Consider the following 20,057-nt stretch of genomic DNA (forward strand, 5'->3'; position numbering starts at 1 on the left):
TAACACTAATGGGCAGGGCTTTCCCCCTCTGATAACATGTACAAAGGGAAATTGTCAATCAAAGTGTTTCTAGACTGATTTTATAAAGTGTGATTATAAAAAATATTATTTAAATAATTTATACCATTAGAGGTTGACTATATTTACACACTGTTGCCAAAACACTGTGTTTAAACCCATTTTAAAAGTGATTTTTCCCTGATAGTTATTTGAACATGTACACTGTGAATGCCAGTATTTTACTGTTAAAAATACAGTTCAAAATTGTTCCAGTTAGCCACTGTTTGTATTATTTTGTAGTGTTCATACACCAATGTTTTGAGTACTAACATCTACACATCAAATCCTTGGTTACACAGATAAAACCACAATCATAAGCATATGGTGATGAGAAAATATTATGAACCAAAGCTTATATTAAGCAACTTTTTAGGGCTAATTACACAGACTATATATACACCTCTCAAACACACACACACACGTTGCTGAGTCTTGTTATACTGTTTGTGAACATTGCGATGTGTTTTTTCTTGCCTTGCCTTCCGTTTGAACCTTGCTTTGTTTTGTTTGTTTACGTTGACACTGCCTGCCTTTTTGACCATTCGCCTGCTTATTGACCACGACTCTGGATTGCCCGTATACATCTGTTTGCTCCTGTGTTGACTGTTGCTTGCCTGACCATTCTCTGCATAATAAACCCTGCATTTGGATCCACACTCCCTGTTTTCAGCGTTCCGTTCACATCACACAGATATAACACTAAATTAATGGAATCAACATTATTTATCAACATTAAATGTAACATAAACACCAATGGACATCACTGATGGGAAAAAACGCTAAAAAGAACCATAGTAATGTCAACAAAAAGCATAACAAGTAAAGTGCCATCCAAGTCCATTCACAGTTATTCACTGTGTATTTCTATATATATTACCAAGGTTACAGAGTGCATTTTACAGGGTTTTTTGCATTGAAATCACAGGCATTTTATACTCTGTCTTTCTTTTTCCTGTTTCAAAAACATACTGAAGCATGAATTGTGTGAAGCGTTACACCCCTAGACATGATCCTTTTAAAAACATTTCATTGTAAGTTGGTTCTGGAACAAAAGCGCTATTGAGTCAGAATGGCTCATAAAGCTTGGAATCGATCTGCCCAAAGCAGCAGTGGGCTACAGTGTGTCTTACAGATTGATGTGGAAATTGTTGGCTTCTGGGAGCTGCTCTGCAAACACCATGCAGCATGTTTGTCTCCTTCAGGACTCTCAGAGCAATGTTTCATCTGAAAGACAGTCAAAAACGATATAGCTGTACATTCATTATTAAAGAATAGGGGGTGCTTTTTTTTTTTAAATGTGTGTGTGTGATATGGAGAGGAGCAGCTGACTGCTATTGCAACTCATAGGTCTTTCAGAATAGATATTACATAAATTCATCCCTCCGTTTATTTTTCATACCTCTAGATATCTGCCGTTTTATCCAAGCGCAATTTAGAAAGACTCTTGCAAATCCACTGACATATTAAAGGTTCCATGAAATTTTAGATGCTAGTTTCAGTCTGTTAATTCTAAAGATATCTATAAGCTAGTGTGCTCCAAAATATCTGTTTAGAAAATATAAAACTGATATAAACATCTAAAGCTTGCAATATACTTCAGTTTCTCATCAAATCTCGACCAATCAAATGCTCTCTAGTATCTGACATGCCCCGCCCCCTTCTTATTTACTTTTCATTTGATGCGCTTGAGCTCAACCACTCTCACTGGCAGAGCTACGAGAAAAATGAAATGCCATTGGCTGTTTTTTTAACCCTTTCATGTGTATAATCACACCGATGTGATTAGCCTTGGCTGGTCCCTAAAGTGTATAATCACACTGGTGTGATCAGCCTTGGCTGGTCCCTGAAGTGTATAATCGCATCGGTCTGATCAGCCTTGGCTGGTCCCTGCAATGTACAATCACACCGATGTGATCAGCCTTGGCTTGTCCCTAAAGTGTATAATCACACCGGTGTGATCAGCCTTGGCTGGTCCCTGAAGTGTATAATCACATCGGTGTGATCAACCTTGGCTGGTCCCTGCAATGTACAATCACACTGGTGTGATCAGCCTTGGCTGGTCCCTGAAGTGTATAATCACATTGGTGTGATCAGCCTTGGCTGGTCCCTGCAATGTACTATCACACCGATGTGATCAGCCTTGGCTGGTCCCTGAAGTGTATAATCACACCGGTGTGATCAGCCTTGGCTGGTCCCTGAAGTGTATGATTGCATCGGTGTGATCAGCCTTGGCTGGTCCCTGCAATGTACAATCACACCGATGTGATCAGCCTTGGCTTGTCCCTAAAATGTATAATCACACCGGTGTGATCAGCCTTGGCTGGTCTCTAAAGTGTATAATCACATCGGTGTGATCAGCCTTGGCTGGTCCCTGCAATGTACTATCACACTGATGTGATCAGCCTTGGCTGGTCCCTGAAGTGTATAATCACATCGGTGTGATCAGCCTTGGCTGGTCCCTGCAATGTACTATCACACCGGTGTGATCAGCCTTGGCTGGTCCCTAAAGTGTATAATCACATCGATGTGATCAGCCTTGGCTGGTCCCTGCAATGTACTATCACACCGGTGTGATCAGCCTTGGCTGGTCCCTGAAGTGTACAATCACACCGGTGTGATTAGAACATTCAGAGCGCATGTTATTCACTGATAAAATTCAAATCTGATGGTGCATGCTGAGGCAGAGAAAGAGATGTGCAGCACTTGTCATTAAGCACAGTCAAACAACTTCAAACAAATAACATTTATTTTAGGTTTCAGAGATTAGAATACACATTACTACAAGCAAAACATGGCTTGTAAAATACATGCGGATGTCTACGCAGACGGCAATAATAATTATTTTTCAATATAATTGGACAATGTGCTTTGTACACGTAAGATACACACTGTTTATGCTACTAGAATATTTTCTCTATTCCTCTCCCAGATGAACAGTTGGTTACCTTCATGTATTTCATTAGAAAATTATGAATAAACATGACATAAATCCAGCAGCTCATATCACTCCTTGGGTTGTTGCTAGAAGGGATACAGCTGTGATCTGAAGTAAAAAAAAAAAAAATTATATTATTTATTTTATTACGCATCAATTCTATTTTATTAGCGTCTACCCCTACCTCAACCCTAAACCCAGCCCTCACATTAATGTGAACATAGTATTTGTTGTACAGTGTCACAAAAACTACGCTATATTGACATGAGTATCCACAGCTGTAACCCATCAAGACTTCACCGTGCTGCAGGAGAGCGTGAAGTCTAGATGGGATGCAGCTGAGGATACTGACATCATTAATTCATTCATTTTCTTTTCGTCTTATTCCCTTTATTAATCAGGTGTGGCCAAAGCAGAATGAACCACCAACTTATCTAGCAGATGTTTTACGCAGCAGATGCCCTTTCAGCAGCAACCCAACACCAATACACTCTTGTGTTAACACACACATACACTATGGCCAATTTAGCTTATTCAATTCACCTATAGCACAGTCTTTAGACTGTGGGGGAAACCGGAGCACCCGGAGGAAACCCACGCGAACATGGGGAGAACTCCACACAGAAATGCCAACTGACCCAGCTGGGGCTTGAACCAACTACTTTCTTGCTGCGAGGTGATTGTGCTACCCACTGCGCCACCATGGCGCCGGATACTCACATCAATATAGGATAATTTTTGTGACACTGTACAACAAATAACATTACCGTGAGGGTTAGGTTTAAGGTTGAGGTAGAGGTAGATGCTAATAACATACAATTAATGCATAATTTAATAAATAATATAAATACTTCTTATTAACTTCAGATCGCAGCTGTATCCCTTCTAGCAACAACGGTCAAGTAATGGTCACACAAAAAAATCACACAGGAGGGTCAGCTGTAGTGTTTAAAATTCACACATGAAAGAGTTAAAGGGAAAAGGCTACTCTACACTCTCAGAAATGAAGGGACAGGAGCTGTCACTGGGGCAGTACCTTTTCAAAAAGTACATATTTGTACCTGAAGGGTCCATAATGGTACCTCAAAGGTACTTTTTAGGTACATTTGGGCACTGATATGCACCTTTGAGGTACCACTGTGGACCGTTTGGGTACAAATATGTATCTTTTGAAAAGGTACTGCCCCAGTGACCAGGGCCGTGCACAGGGGGGTGGCCAGGTGGCTAGAGCCACTGCCTCTCTGCCCTCATTGGCTGAAGAGCCCCTCTCAACCTGTACCCCTCTCCCTCCAACGCGTCCGTGCCCTGCCCTTCCACTTCCACGCGACCATCACCCCCTCCCCACACCTAGCGTGATTTCTGTGCCCCCCCACACTTAGCTTGATTTCCGCGATCATCCTACCCCCCCCCCCCCCCACCACTTAGCATGATTTCCGTGCGATCGTCACCCCCCCTCCCCACCATGTAGCGTGAATGAGCACCTGCCAATCTGTGCACGGCACTGCCAGTGACAGCTCCTGTACCTTTATTTCTTAATGTGTATGTTCCAATTTTCAGTTGAGATTACATCAAACATCGAATAAAAAATTGGATATTTTTGTGTCAATGGCTACAGTTACCTATCTTCAAAATAACTTCTTTTGTGTTCAACGGAAGAAAAAAGAAACGCATTAAGGTTTATAACCACTTGAGGGAGAGTAAACGGTGAGTTGATCTTAACACAGGAAGAATAAAAGAACTGTAAACTAATACCTGTGGTGATTAATGAAATGTCATGGAAACTAATGAGGTGCGGCGAGCAGAACAAAGGGAACAACACAAAACAGGGCCCATGCGACAGTAATACAATAATAAATTAGTGTTTGCTTGTGCATGTATATTTATCAGCACAAACAGCTGGGTTGTAGGGATGAGTAGTTTATGTCAAATTTTTCTTATACAGTTGAAGTCAGAATTATTAGCCCCCCCTGTTTATTTTTTTGTATGTAGCGATGGCATGTATAGCAAGCCCCGTTGCCAGATGATCTTACTCTACATTGCCCCCCCCCCCCCCCCCCCCCCCCCCCCAGTGCAAAGTAGTGCAAAGTTCAGAAATTCCAGTAGTGTCTGCATCCCACAAGAACCAATATGGGTATGTATGCTCTTTAAGGGTTTGTTTAACGCATAGATACAAAAGTCAAGCATACAGTCCGGTAGATTTGTGGTATTAGCAATGTTCAAGTAGTCCTGAATGTGGTTCTCGAGTGAGCTGTTACCGTGTAGTTGGCGGACCAATAAAACTGCTGGATCCATGTTACGAGTCTTCTGTAGGACGCTGGACAATGGAGTTGAGGATCCAAGTGCAGTATTTATTAAACAGACAATGGTCAGGTAGGCAATGGTCATTAACAGGACCAAACTGGTGTATAAAGGGCAATCCAAGAGTAGTTGGTACACTGGCAAAGAGATCAGTCCAGGCGGCTAACAACAAGAAACAATAAACAAAGCGAGGGTCAGAAAACATAACATAGAATGTCAAAACAAGAAAACACTACAAAAACGAGACTATAAATATATATTATATATATATATTATAAATAGTCTGTGTAATGACTCCTTGTGTGTGTGTAATCATAAGTGAACCAAAACAGGTGTGAGTTGAGGTGCATGACAGGATTTGTAGTTCATAAGGTGACAGGATTGTAGTCCGGGTGAAAGTGAATGTTTACCAGCAGTACGCAAGCCTGGATCGCTGGTGATTGTGACATCGTCTTATCATCTATTGAGAGAAGTCATTTCTGGTCAAAAAAGCAAAAAATAAAGTAAAACTTCCTGGTAGAATAAAAGTAACTTTAAGTGAAAATTTGCCAGGGGTATGAATCGTTTTTGTCTGTTAAAGGATAAGTTAGAAAATCTGTCATCATTTACTTTTGCACAGCTTATTTTAAACTTGTTAGGGTTTCATTCTTCTGTTGAACACAAAAGAAGATATTTTAAAAAATGTTGTCATCTAAAAAAATTTTTATAAATAATACATAAATCTAAGTACTGCTAAAAAAGTTTTGTTTTGTTTAGATTTTTGGTCTTGTTTCTAGTCCAAATATCTAAAAAAATCCTTAAATCTAGAATTAATTGTGTTAATAAGTGAGTTGTTTTTCCTTAAAACAAGCAAAATAATCTGCTAATGAGAGAAGAAAAATAATATTTCTATTCTTTTTGACATACGCTTATTTTGTTGCACCATTAGCAGATTATTTTGCTTATTTTAAGGCAAACGCACTCAATTTTGACATTATTTCTTAAAACAAGACAACATGTTTTGCTTGTCTGGAAAACTTTCTTTGATTTAAGAATTTTTTGCTATTTGGACTAAAAACAAGATAAAAAAATATAAGAAAGAAAAGCATTTTTATAGTGTATAATGGAAGTCAACGGTGTTGCTTTAATATTTAAATCAAGAAGTCTGTTAATTAAACACTAATGTTATACTAAAATATAAGTGGCATAAGATGAATTAAATTAATCTTCAATGACAAACTGAAGTTTGGTTTGACGTATTGTTTTTCGATTTTAATATGAAACAGTTTTCTCTAATTTTCCTTTCTTCTCATCCACAGTGTGCTGTTTTGTGGTCCACAAAAGGTGCCATGAGTTTGTGTCCTTCTCCTGCCCAGGGGCCGATAAGGGTCCAGACACAGATGTGAGTAAATGTCTTTATTTATTTCACTCACACAGGCTGTCATCAGTTGTGTTTGTTAAGATCTGTATGCGTGTGTGTGTGTGTGTGCTGTGAGATGAACTACTGGCCCATTCATGTCCCCTGAGTGCTGCTTACTCAGACATCCAGAAAAACCCACGCAAGACCCGTTTTCTGCATGTTTTCTGTTAACCCTTGACTAGATTAGCCTCACATTAGCCTCTAAACCACATTAGGAGAGGCGTATTACGCTGAAATGCTTGTTGTGGTTGTTTTAATCGCTGTAATTTCTGCTAAGAGTGAATCAAAGTTTCGACATGAGCAAGTTTTTGCAGTTGGATTATTGTGACAGCTGGCAGGCCGGCAGCACAGATCTTGCTCTTTGGACTTTTGCCAGTTAAGCAAAGAAAACTCATACTTACATCATAGCATGACAGTTGTTGTTTTTTTTTTTGGTGAAACACAAAAAGGAGAATATCAGTAGAATGTTCATGCTGCACATGTTCATGTAGCAACATCAGATGGTGTCCATGAGTTATCAAGTTTCTAAAAAAGAAAATCAGGGTAAACAATTATATAAAAAAAATTTATATATTATTCCAGCAGGCAAACAACGTCATAAGACGTTAATATTAGCTTAGATTTAGGTCGTGATGTCGGGTGAAACATTCTATGTGCTTTATTTTGACGTCCAATAACTTATTTTTAAGTTGCGTTGGTGACCAAAATCCAATGTCGAGCCAACATCTTAAGCCAACGCCATACTGACGTCAAATACTGATATTTGTCAGGTATGGCAACCAAAATCTAACGTCTGAAAAACATCACAGTGGTAACGTTCTCACAACATCAAGCTGTAACATCATTTGACGTTGATATTTGGTTGTTTTTGGGTTTTGTTGGAAAGTGATCAAAATGCAGTGAAGTTTTTTTTTTTCCCTCTCCGCTGTCGCCACTGGCTTGCATGGTTTGGGATCTGTAGAGCTGCGGATCGATGGATTTGCTCTTCAGTGTTTGGACTCTCAGTAGTGATTTTTAAACCACACTGAACTGAGCTAAACTGAACTGAACTTAAACACTAAAAACTGAACTACACTGTTCCAATTTGCTATGACCTTTATGTGAAGCTGCTTTGACACAATCTACATTGTTTAAGCGCTATGCAAATCAAGGTGAATTGAATTGAATGCAACATCTATCCGACGTTGGAGGTTAGATTCTGAGATCAACCCAATTTTCTCTTTCACCCAAAATGCAACATCCCACAACATTAGGGTACAATGTCAGTCTAACGTCATATTGACATCCTGACGTCATATTGACATCCTGTGCCTGCTGGGTATTGCCCATCCACATTTTAAGTGCTATTTTCCCCATTAATTTCCATAAAGATTTAATTAGGCTCAATAGTGAAACTGAGAAATATTAATATGTTAACTAAAAGTTGTTATGTTTATATATACAGTTGAAGTCAGAATTATTAGACCCCCTGTTTATTTTTTTCCCCAATTTCTGTTTAATGGAGAGAAGATTTTTATTCAACACATTTCAAATCATAATAGTTTTAATAACTCATTTCTAATAACTGATTTATTTTATCTTTGCCATGATGACAGACAATAATATTAAACTAGATATTTTTCAAGACACTTCTATACAGCTTAAAGTGACATTTAAAGGCTTAAATAGGTTAATTAGGTTAACTAGGCAGGTTGGGGCAATTAGGCAAGTTATTGTATAATGATGGTTTGTTCTGTAGACTATCGAAAAAAAATAGCTTAAAGGGGCTAATAATTTTGACCTTAAAATTGCTTTTAAAAATTTAAAAACTGCTTTTATTCTAGCCGAAATAAAACAAATAAGACTTTCTCCAGAAGAAAAAATATTATCAGACATACTGTGAACATTTCCTTGCTCTGTTGAACATCATTTGGGAAATAAAAAATCAAAAGAGGGCTAATAATTCTGACTTCAACTATTTGTATATATATATATATACTACCGGTATATATAAGTTTGTGTCAGTTTTATTTTAGTTTTAAAATAGTTATAGTAGTAAATATTTATTACAATTTTAAATAACTGCTTTCTTACTGTATGTAGTTTCAAATGAAATTATTACTCCAGTCATTGTTGCTTTTATTACTATTACCGTTAATAATAATACTAATTACACATTTTTGAGTGTTTTGAGAGTGAAGGGTGTTTTACTAGATTTGATCATTTCAGTGCTGTGTGAGTGAGTGAACTGTTTTGGCACACTTTGCTCTTTGCACTTTTGTCAGTTAAGCAAAGATAACACTTCATCATACATTGCATCATACAATGAGTTTTATTAAAAAAAAATTTGTGAAACGCAAAAAGGAGAATTTCAGTAGAATGCACCTTCCCATACAATGACATCAGATGGTGTCCATGAGTTATCAACATTCAAAAAAAATTATTATTTGTATAAAAAAAAGAATGTCATTATTGTCATTAAAAGAGTCATTATTAGCCATTTTTCCATTTGCCCATTTCTTTGAGTTTTTACTTTTTGAAAGAACTAGTTTAATCGTACTAGTGGAACTATTATACTCCTACTGACTTTGTGAAAGGAACAAACTAAATATTCAGTCATGACTCAATATTTACATCTTGTAAAATATTTGAAAGAGCAGTTGAACTGAATGAAAACTGTGTTCTGGAAAACCCAAACAAAATAAATAATAAAATGTTAATGAACTATTTTTATTTAAGTAAATAATATATCAATGAATTACCTAAATGTTTTCATTTATACTTTGATCCTAGCCTTGATCCCATCCAACATGTTTTTTTTTTTGCTATTGCCTCTTCTATTGCCTTTAGAATTCAAATACAATTCATATAATTTAATATAACGTAAGAAAGAAATTCGAATGAATGTTTTTAGCAGTATTGACAGCCCTAACGCCCTCTTATGGATTTGTCATCTGAAACGTGCAGCGAAACGTACTCGGTGCAACAAATTTTACGTTTTTACTAAATTGTAGGGTATTTTTGAATGATTTTCTAATGGCCATGATATTTTTGCGCACTGCTTATGTACCCTGCGCTCCTTGCGTTTTAGTCAGTCAGTTGCGTCTTTTTTCATTGTCCAATTAAATGAAAACAGAGCCAGTGTTTCCGTTTGAAGTTACAGCAGTGTTTGTGTTGTTAGATGACTGCGGAGATTTTTAAAGATGGAGGGGATGTTTTTTTTTTTATAATTATTTTTTAGGGGTTTTCACCTTTATTGGAAAGAACAGTGGAGATTTTATAGACAGGAATGTGTGGAGAGCAGAGATAGGGGAAGGATCGGCAAAGGACCTCAAGCTGGGAATCGAACTCGGGTCGCCGTGAGCACCCTGGTGCTATGTGTTGACGCACTACCACTAGGCTATTGGCGCCGACGGGATGGTTGTTTTTTGGTATGACACTGTATAACAATAATTAATATTTTTACATTACTGTAACGGTTGGGTTTAGGGTTAGGGTGGGGGTAGACATTAATAAAATACAATAAATGTGAAATGTAATAAATAATATAAATTATTCTCATTAACTTCCGGCCGTAACCATATCCAATCTAGCAACAACCTTGTTTATTCGTGTTGTTTGGAGCTGTATGACTGAAATTGTGAATATCATAATATTATTAAATAACATGCAGCTGATTCAGTGGTTGCCTAGCGACATAAAAAGTGCAGTGCGGTGCACCGTCTCAGAAGGGAAGAATGCGTTGAGTGTGATTAGCCCTTAAATTGGTCAGAAATAGCTCTTTGTATTGTCAAAGTCTAAATGTTTTTTCTGTCTGTTACTGTGTGTGTGCGCGTGTGTATGTGTGTGCTTGCAAGTCAGAGGGTCTCATAAGCTCTTGTCCTCCTGGTGTGAGCATGTGCTGCAACCGCAGGCTCCATCTCTGCATCCACCCGACCCTGCCATCATCTGAACACTGCTCATTTCACATCTCTTTTCTCCACTGCCCTCACGCTTTATCTTGCTTTAGCTGATGCTGCAACCCTCCAGACTCACAACTAAAGCCTCTCAGCTCTTATTTAAAGCTGCAGTTTTATATGCGCTCTTTAATTTCGCAGGAAGATGTGCCGGCTTTGCCTTCGGATGTTGTGGGTTCTGGGTGTTTGCAACTCCATTGTGTTGAATTTGTACGTAAATGTACACTGGGCCTGTAGGTGGGCGTAAATATAACGAGGCAGCCAGTTAAATAACTCATTTATTTTCCTTTGTGAACCCGTTTGGCCATGACAGCCCACTTTCGTCCTTGCTCGTATGCCCTCGGTTTCTTTGTGACCAACTTCACAAATAGCTGTTTATAAGTGCACCTCTACACAAAAATGTTTAGCTAGATAGTATTTAACATGTTAGCTACTATTCATTTCCTTCGGCTTAGTCCCTTATTTATCAGGGGTTGCGGAATGAACTGCCAACTAATCCAGAATGTTTTACACAGCAGACACCCTTCCAGCCACAACCCAGTGCCTACTGGGAAACCCTCATACACTCTCACGTTCATACACGCACTCCACTCATACACTATGGTCCTTTTTGCTTACTGAACTAACCTATAGCGCAGCTATTTGGACTGTGGGGCAAACCGAATCTCCTGGTGGAAACTCACACGAACATGGAGAGAACATGCATCAGCGTTCACCCCCCCCTCTCTTCACTTTCCAACGTGATCACCCATATCCCCCCCCCCGCTATTCACTGTCAAAAGCGATCACCGCACCCCCCAATCGATCCCCGGTCTTCATTTTCAAACTCGATAAATTGTCAAAGGGCCGTGGCGGCCAGCGGCGCCCCTGCAGCCGGGACTCGAACCAGCAACCTTATCGCTGTGAGGTGACAGTGTTAACCACTGAGCCACCGTGGCATGTTAACTACTAGATAGAACAAAAAATGCTACCTCAGCTGTATGTTTTGCTCTCTAGATGTTATTTGTGTACCTTCTTTAATGCATCTAATGTATTTGCATGTATATTTTAGTTTTTCTGAACTGTCTTGTTGAGCTGTGGAGAATGGAGGCTCTCATGATGAAAATGAATGTGCGTAGAGATCTATTAATCAGCCTAATGGATTGAGAGAAAACATTGTGAAAACATCTACAAAATAGACAGTAATGAAATCTGTTATTTTATTTATTTATTTATTTATTTAAAGGTCAAAAAATTACAACAATAACTTGATTTTTAGGTGTTGCAAGAAGCACAAAACTGCTGTATAATTCTGTGTTTATTTATGCAGCGATCATATTTATGGATGTAACTATAAGATTTCATTTCATTTTTAAATGATAACAATTGTTTATACCTTCTCAGGTCTTTAATCAACCCAGGTTTATTGTAAATATGTGACTCAGCCTACTTTTTTGTGAAACAAAATACGTTGTGCTGGGTACATTTCGCTACACAAACACTGCACATTTCAATGACAAATCCACTAGGTCAAGAATCTCGTTTTATTTTGGAGTCAGATATGAGTTTCATTAGTCATTTCAAAGAAGTAACTAAATCAGCATACTATCATCTCTAAAACATTGCAAGAATCTGATGCTTTAGGAAGTAAGTAAGTAAGTAAGTAAGTAAGTAAGTAAGTAAGCGCTAATCTAGTCATCATTTGTAAAGTGAATGTGATGACACGTCTCTCTGAAATCAGGGTTCTTCAAGTTCATAGGTCAGATATCTGACTTCTAGACATTATTCCCAAGTAGGAAAACTTAGAACTCTGAGGTGTCTGGAATACTGAGATGTTTTGTTTTAATAAAAACAAACCATGTTGGTTATGGAACGCTATCTCACAGCAATTCGTAACTTTTCGATTTAGAGGCTAATACATATGGACTCGTACGATCTCATTCATACATTTTAGTACGAATTGCTCATCCCCCAATGACGGTTGGGTTCAGGGGTGGGGTTTGGTGCCACGCCTCCTTTTTAAAATCGTACATTTTTGTACGACTGAATTCGTACGAATTAGCCACTAAACCGACAAAAGGTAAAATAGTTACGTTACCTCATGAGATTAGATTGGGTTTTGTCACTATCATGTCTCACTCCTCTTGACACACTAAAAATCCCAATGTGGGTTTTTGCATTCGATTGTCTGTTTTTTAAAATAAGTCTGACAAATATTTTACATTTTTTGACAGCCCTAGAGGGCGCTGTCTACATTTCTGTGAGTCTGAATTACAATATTTATAGTATGTTTTTGTACGTTTCAGAAACACATTGGGAATACACTAGAAGTTACTTCTTGTTATACAGATCACCTACAATAGAGACAGGGGAACCGCTAGGGGGTGGGGGGGAGGATTATGGGGGTTAAGGCAATTCTAATGGCCCATACATTTAGGGGGCCCCCAGAGACATAATAAAGGGCCCGCGATACCCCCCAGCCCCCCCAGTCCGCTCTTCAATTTCATCCGAGACCCACTCCTCCCCCACCGCTCTTCATTTTCATCTGCAATCAACACCCCCCCCGCCCTTTCACTGTCATCCGCGATACCCCACCCCCTACCTTGTCGGAGGACCCGTGGCAGCCAGCCCCCCCTGAGTAGAGAACCACTGACCTCTTAATATTGCTAATATATAGTTTCTCAATATGTGTTCTTCAGCGGTCTTGTGTCCTCATGTTCTCGTGTAACGTCATCATCAACCGCAAAAGTTCAGTTCCAAAACTCAAGACCGCAAGAACAGAGGACGTATGAAAGTTCCCGGATGTGTTTTTGATATCGTGGATGCTTCGATGCAGACTTGAGAGCAAAATTTCATTGCGGCTGAGGTGGGAAGCGCAGCATTTTATATAGATTTAAAAGATGTCGATTATATCGATTATATATTATATAGATTATAGATTATTAAAGTTCAGAGATATAACTTATTTATCTCTGGACTGTTCCCTAAATGAGACGGTGAAAGTAAACATCGCCATTAAAATCTTAATAAATGCATTAACTCATTAAGGGTGTTTATTTGCTGAAATTCGTTTTATTTGTATTGTGGAGCATATATTTGTAAGGTCTCATTTATACATTTTAGTACGAATTGCTCATCCCCCAATGACGGTTGGGTTCAGGGGTGGGGTTTGGTGCCACGCCTCCTTTTTAAAATCGTACATTTTTGTACGACTGAATTCGTACGAATTAGCCACTAAACCGACAAAAGGTAAAATAGTTACGTTACCTCATGAGATTAGATTGGGTTTTGTCACTATCATGTCTCGCTCCTCTTGACAGTAAAAATCCCAATGTGGGTTTTTCCATTCGATTGTGTCTTTTTTAAAATAAGTCTGACAAATATTTAACATTTTTGACAGCCCTAGAGGGCGCTGTCTACATAATAAATGCATATATCTTTATGCATATATATTGTGAAAAGAGGAAAAACAATAAACTGTTGTAGGAATGCTGTAATGTTTAAATAATTGAAGGTCATGTGACCATTAGGAAGAACGCAGCATCTAATTTCTGTCAGGACGTGTTCTCGCGGTCTCCTGAGTTCGTTCTTCTGAGATAACTTGGCAAGAACGGTCTTCACAAGAACGCAAGTCCAATCTCTGAGTTCTTGGAATTGAGAAACAGCCATACTGCACTGTGACAACATCGTTTTACCTTTATTTTACATTACTTTTTGTCTATTAAATGCTTCACCGGAATCCAACCCGAGTGTTCTACAGAAGTTGTCTGTATCCAAAGGTGTAGCAAACTTATTTATTTACTAGTGATAGACACCTTTAAGTTGTTTTTGAGGTATTCATTTGGTGTTGTGTAAAGAACTACACAAAAAACAATCCTTTAATCATTGATAATATGTCCCTGTAAATGTCATTAGTGTTAAAAGGAGCAAAAGTTGTTGCCATCATACTGCACCGTAGCTTTCATTTTACCTTGAAACTGCAGTCAAACATTTGTGGAAGTACATTTTGGGGGATTCACAATACTGTTGGATGAACCACGTATTTCCAATGAGCCTGTGTTGTCTTTAATTAACTTCTTAAGGATTTTGTACAGAATTATCAGTTGAAACGGAGCCTCAAACAGACTTTGTGAGTCACAGTCGTATCATTGTGTTCCTGCATCTGACTTTCAGAGCGTCGACGCAGCTTTGATTTCTTACACATGTATTTAATTGGAACAAATGATCTGTCAAGTCCCCAGCGATTCTCCGTGCCTTTCTCTCTATGAAGCCTTTGAGCATATTGATATTTTCATTACTGGACTCCTCTGAGGCTGGACGTGGACTATCTTTCAAGCCATTAGTGAGAAGTGTTTAAAATGAGCACTTTAAACACGTCCTCTTTCTTCCTCTTGGTTAGATAGTGTGCTTTTATAGGCTGTTTAAAATATACTATATGATGAACGAGCCTTCCTAAAGTTATGCTTATTTTTTTCTCTGAACGCTCGTGTGCTGCTCTTATTTGTTTATATATATAAGTCATTTTAAGAGCATATGCAGAAGTAGCATGCAGTAAAGATAATTTAGTGCAGCCAAATGAATACACTCAAACTCATACAGTATAATGCAACAGAATGGGGAGAAAGTTACTGACGCTCCAAAAAGCACACACAGCCTTGATGATGTTAATCCATAAGACGCTCAAGCATAATATCAAGCCTCTCATAAATGTGCCTATGGCATGATTTCATAAATCACATAATAATTATGATTGGGCTTCATAGGACACGACAAGCCAATTGTGACCCTGTACGATTTTTCTTCTATGACAAAAAATCATTACAATATTTACTAAATACCATGTTTCTTTGAGGAATTTTATACATTTTGTACAATTTTGTAAATCAAATTCAAGTTTTATTTGTCACATACAGAGTCATACACAGTATTATATGCAGTGAAATGCTTACACAACCACTTGTGACCTTAAAATAAATTATTCATTCATTTTTCTTAGGCTTAGTCCCTTATTTGTCAGAGGTCAAAAACATGGCAAAGCAAGACAAAGGTAACGCATTGTAATGTCACTAAACAGATAACAAGACTCAGCAACATTGTGTGTGTTTGTGCTGTTCTTATAGTTCACGTAATCAGTCTGTGAGCAGCTTCAGCTGTGTGGGTGTTTGCAATCACTGGTGACTTGGAGCAGGTGTGTGTGTGTGTTGCATGACTAAATATGTAGTCCATAACATGACGTATTTGTAGTTCATGTGAGTATTTACCATCGATCTCTGGTTGTTAAATCGATGATGATCGTGACAGGTATTTTCACTCAAAAAAAATTTTTGCTGCCTGTTCAAACTTCTTATTTATACTGAGCTGGATCAACATAATTCTTGAAGGTTTTTGTGGCATAACTTAATTGCTTTATGTTCAATCAACTTTGTAAAAATTATGAAGCTAACTTAATCGATTTGTGTTAAGACAACATGACGGTATTGTGTGAAACCCTGCATTTTTCACAGTGTTGGAATGGATGTGTGAATGGTCCTTTCCAGAAAAATTTCGAAACGTTCTTGCCTGTGTGAACAGCACATATTTAAATTTATCGGTAAAGTTGTTCCAGTAATTTTCTGGATATTTATCGTTATCACTGTGTGAAAGGGGCTAACATCTAATATTCCAGCCTGATCTCACGTGGAAACGTAAGCATTTTACGTTTTGTCAGTTTAGTAGCTAATTCGTACGAATTCATATCAAGTTTATGAAGTTTAGTCGTGCGAAAATTTCAGATTTTAAAAAGGAGGCGTGGCACCCAACCCCACCCCTAAACCCAACCGTCATTGGGGGATGAGCAAATCGTACTAAATTGTACGAATGAGATCGTACGAATTCATACGAATTAGCCACTAAATCGAAAAGTTACGAATTGCCATGAGATAGCATTGAATAATCCAACGATGTACCGAATTAAACCCCATCTCTTTTATCTCTTATTTCAGAAGCTGCTTCGCTCGGATATGCATCACAATAAGGAAAAAAGCACAATCTAAACTTACGTTGAATGTCGTTAACTCATGCTTTGTCTTGGATGTAAAAGTTACACTTACATAATCGTTCTCCCTGCTAAAGCAGAGCGGCTTAAATGACATGACAAAAGAAAGATGTGATTTCACAAGTACTCTCGATTCTCTCTCCAGCTCGCCGCTCGTGTACAGATGGAGCTCTGGAGAGGCTTTTACACTGATCTGAGAGTAACTCATGTAGTTCACTGAGCTCACAGCCCATTTCTTGACATATCTATCCAGCTCAGTAAGCACACATCATATCTAATCGTTTATTTGGCACAATTATTTTAATAGGTTATCCCTAACGAAAAAGATGTGCATTTAAGTGTGCTACTAGGCCCAATTCTATTTTATATCCATATTCAAAAGCCTTCTCCTTGGCCCTTAAAACAGAATTGAGACACCACTACATCACATGAACACGTTATCACTAGGGCCTGTTGCGAGGAAGTTGAACGTAATGCACTGGCTCAGTGGTTAGCACTGTCGACTTACAGCAAGAATGTCGCTGGTTCAAGTCCTGGCTGGGCCAGTTGGCATTTCTGTGTTGAGTTTGCATGTTGCAAGTGTTGGCTCCGGGTATATATATATATATATATATATATATATATATATATATATATATATATATATATATATATATATATATATATATATATATATATATATATATATATATATATATATATATGTGTGTGTGTGTGTGTGTATATATATAAATGTGTATATATATGTATATATATATATATGTGTGTGTATATATATACTATAATATTCATAACTAAATATTGCAATGTTCGGTTTTTCCAGAGTTAGAGTGATATAATATTTTACTAGATGACATGAATACCTTTATTTGGAAATCATTTATAGTTTTAGATTGATTTGAATGTTTTTTTAGGGCAGGAAATCTGCATAAATAAGCAATATTACACAAGTAGCAATGCGATATGGCTGTATATTGGCACTAGTGGGAGGCGTGCGTTGGCACAAGACCGCTGGCTGAGTGTCCACCAGTGCTGATACATAGCCATATCGCACTGCTTCAAGTGTGATATTGCATTTATACAACAGTTAAATGACATAGTCGTCTATATAAAAAAGAAAATCAAACACGGAGAGTCTCAAAAACACTTTCGTAAAACCTATTCATACACATCTGCAGCTGATGGTCAGAGCAGCAGGAGCCGTTGCTCATTCACCAACATCACTTTAGAGCTAGTGAATGAGCATGAATGATTCAAGTATAATTTCAAAAGTGTTGACAAAACAGGTGATTTTGCTGACTTTTTAAGATTATGAGCCTGAACGGCATGAAATGCCATCAGTCTACTGATATTTCCCAGTATTTCTCTGTTCAAATTGGGAGATCACAATAATTAACCCTGAAAATGCCAAAGCAAAGCAAACACTAGCAGATTACTATGGTATAAATACAGCACCACAAAATACAAAAGAGAGAGATCGACATAGAATGTTACTTTCCTGTTTTATAAGTATTTAATCAGCTGTAGTTTGAGATTAAGCAGAGTTTTCTCCCCTAAACACGTATTATGCGATCTCTGTCGCCATCTTGTGGCTGAACGTCAACCGTCTTTGCTCTGCTCAGTATGACAGGCTGATGGTGGTGAACGCAGTGAATCTCCAAAATTATAAATATGTAAAATAGGCACTGTCCTTATAAATAAACTGCATAGTTGCAATCTAAACAACTACATCCTCACCTAAAAAAACTCAAAATTACATTATGTTGTCCAACAGCTGTCCAACAAACAGTGCAATTGCAATTGCTTTTAAAATCCTTATACAGCCACAGGGCTCAAAAACTCATGCAGATGATCAACTAATCCAAACTCAACCATACATACTATCCTGCAGTGTAACTATGCATAATGATCACATTGTGATATCGATGTTGAAACGAGCCCCACTTGAGGGTTTAAAAAATCGAGTGATAAGTGACCATTAAAAAGTGACACAGAGTTTTCTCACTTGCTTCATTCAGTGGGGAGATAATAGTGGCCTAACTGCACATGAAGAGAACCTGACAGAAGTCTGACGTTTTAAATAAATTGTGCTTGCATATGGATTTCTTCACAAAAAGCAATTTAACTCAGAAAAATGTTTGTGGTTTGGATGGTGAAATGAAAGTTTATGTGTCTGTAACTTGTATTCCTCACAGTGTAGGGACATATAAATGTAATACCACTACAGTTGGTCGTGTTTTGATCTCTGTGAGGAAAATGGCTCCTAAATCACACAGAATGTAGTATTTAAAAAATGTAAAGATTCTTTCTTATAAGGCATGGATTTAGAGTTTGGAGAATAGATATTTTACAGTATAAACATCATTATTTGTGTGTATACGCATTTGCTTTAATCTGTGCTTTGTGTCGGACTCAGCTGAAGATTTAGCAGGCAGTCTGCTGTCTGAATCTAGTGAGATCTGCTGGAGGTTTGGGTCACAGACAGATGGAGGTCAGGAGTGCTGTGATTTCCTCATCATCAGAGCCGTCACACACGTCATCTCACAGTCACAGCTCACTGACATCATCAAAAACGCAATGATGACCTCAAATCTGCTTACACAAGGGGCAGATGCACTGTAAACCTCTTTATCAGGCCTTTATGAAACAATATCAAGAATAAATACAGGTACACAAACACTTTCTATTTAGTAAAGGTGACTGAATCCAGATGATCATTCACAGTTTAGTGTTTTGGCTCTTTACTATGCTAATATATAGACAGTGTTGGGTAAGTTACTAGATTATAAATTACTGATTACTTGAAAATTGTAATTTGATGGCATTACTAATTACTTAATGTAAAAAGTAATCAGATTACTAATTACTTTAAAGTTACTTTTAGAAGATAAAAAACTATAAAAAATACAAAATAAACTGCAGCTTTCAGTAATTTAATATTCACTGAAAAATATTTCAATGGGTTGATCACAGCAGATTAACATATACAAAAGACTTAAGAGATAGTTCACCCAAAGTTTTTTATTCTCTCATCATTCACTTGTTTTAAACCTGTTTTTGTTTTTTTAAAACCTTTTTTTAACACAGAAGAGGACATTTAGAGTAAAACTGGATACCTGTAACCATTGACATCCATTAAAAAAACACCACAGTGTTTGGGTGTTTTGTGTTTGTCTGAAGTAATTAGTCTACCGAAATGTCTATATTCTATACAAAGAATGAAGCTGATTGATCCAACATATGCATATACATTGGCCCTATATACATTTCTGGAGAATTCGAGCTATGTAGCCAGAGCTATCTTTAAAACAAAAGCTATAGGGCGGTATGACACCGTTCCTTTTCGCACTTACCAGCTGACCGCTTACATTCATATGGACGGCTTTCCTGCTGTTACTAGTTTGTCCAGTTAGCTAG

The 20,057-nt window shown here is 37.7% G+C and overlaps 1 protein-coding gene across 2 annotated transcripts in view; it reads left to right on the forward strand.

Moving 5' to 3' along the window:
• The window catches only part of prkcab (protein kinase C, alpha, b), a 308,642-nt gene that overhangs the window by 115,823 nt on the left and 172,762 nt on the right, over window positions 1-20,057 (forward strand). For both annotated transcript variants that reach the window (XM_056454262.1, XM_056454263.1), the window contains exon 3: window positions 6,592-6,674. In XM_056454262.1, coding sequence (XP_056310237.1) covers window positions 6,592-6,674 — 83 coding nt within the window. The remainder of the gene's footprint in view (window positions 1-6,591; window positions 6,675-20,057) is intronic.

This window comes from Danio aesculapii, chromosome 3 (assembly GCF_903798145.1).
Source record: "Danio aesculapii chromosome 3, fDanAes4.1, whole genome shotgun sequence".
In the NCBI taxonomy this organism is placed as follows: Eukaryota; Metazoa; Chordata; class Actinopteri; order Cypriniformes; family Danionidae; genus Danio; species Danio aesculapii.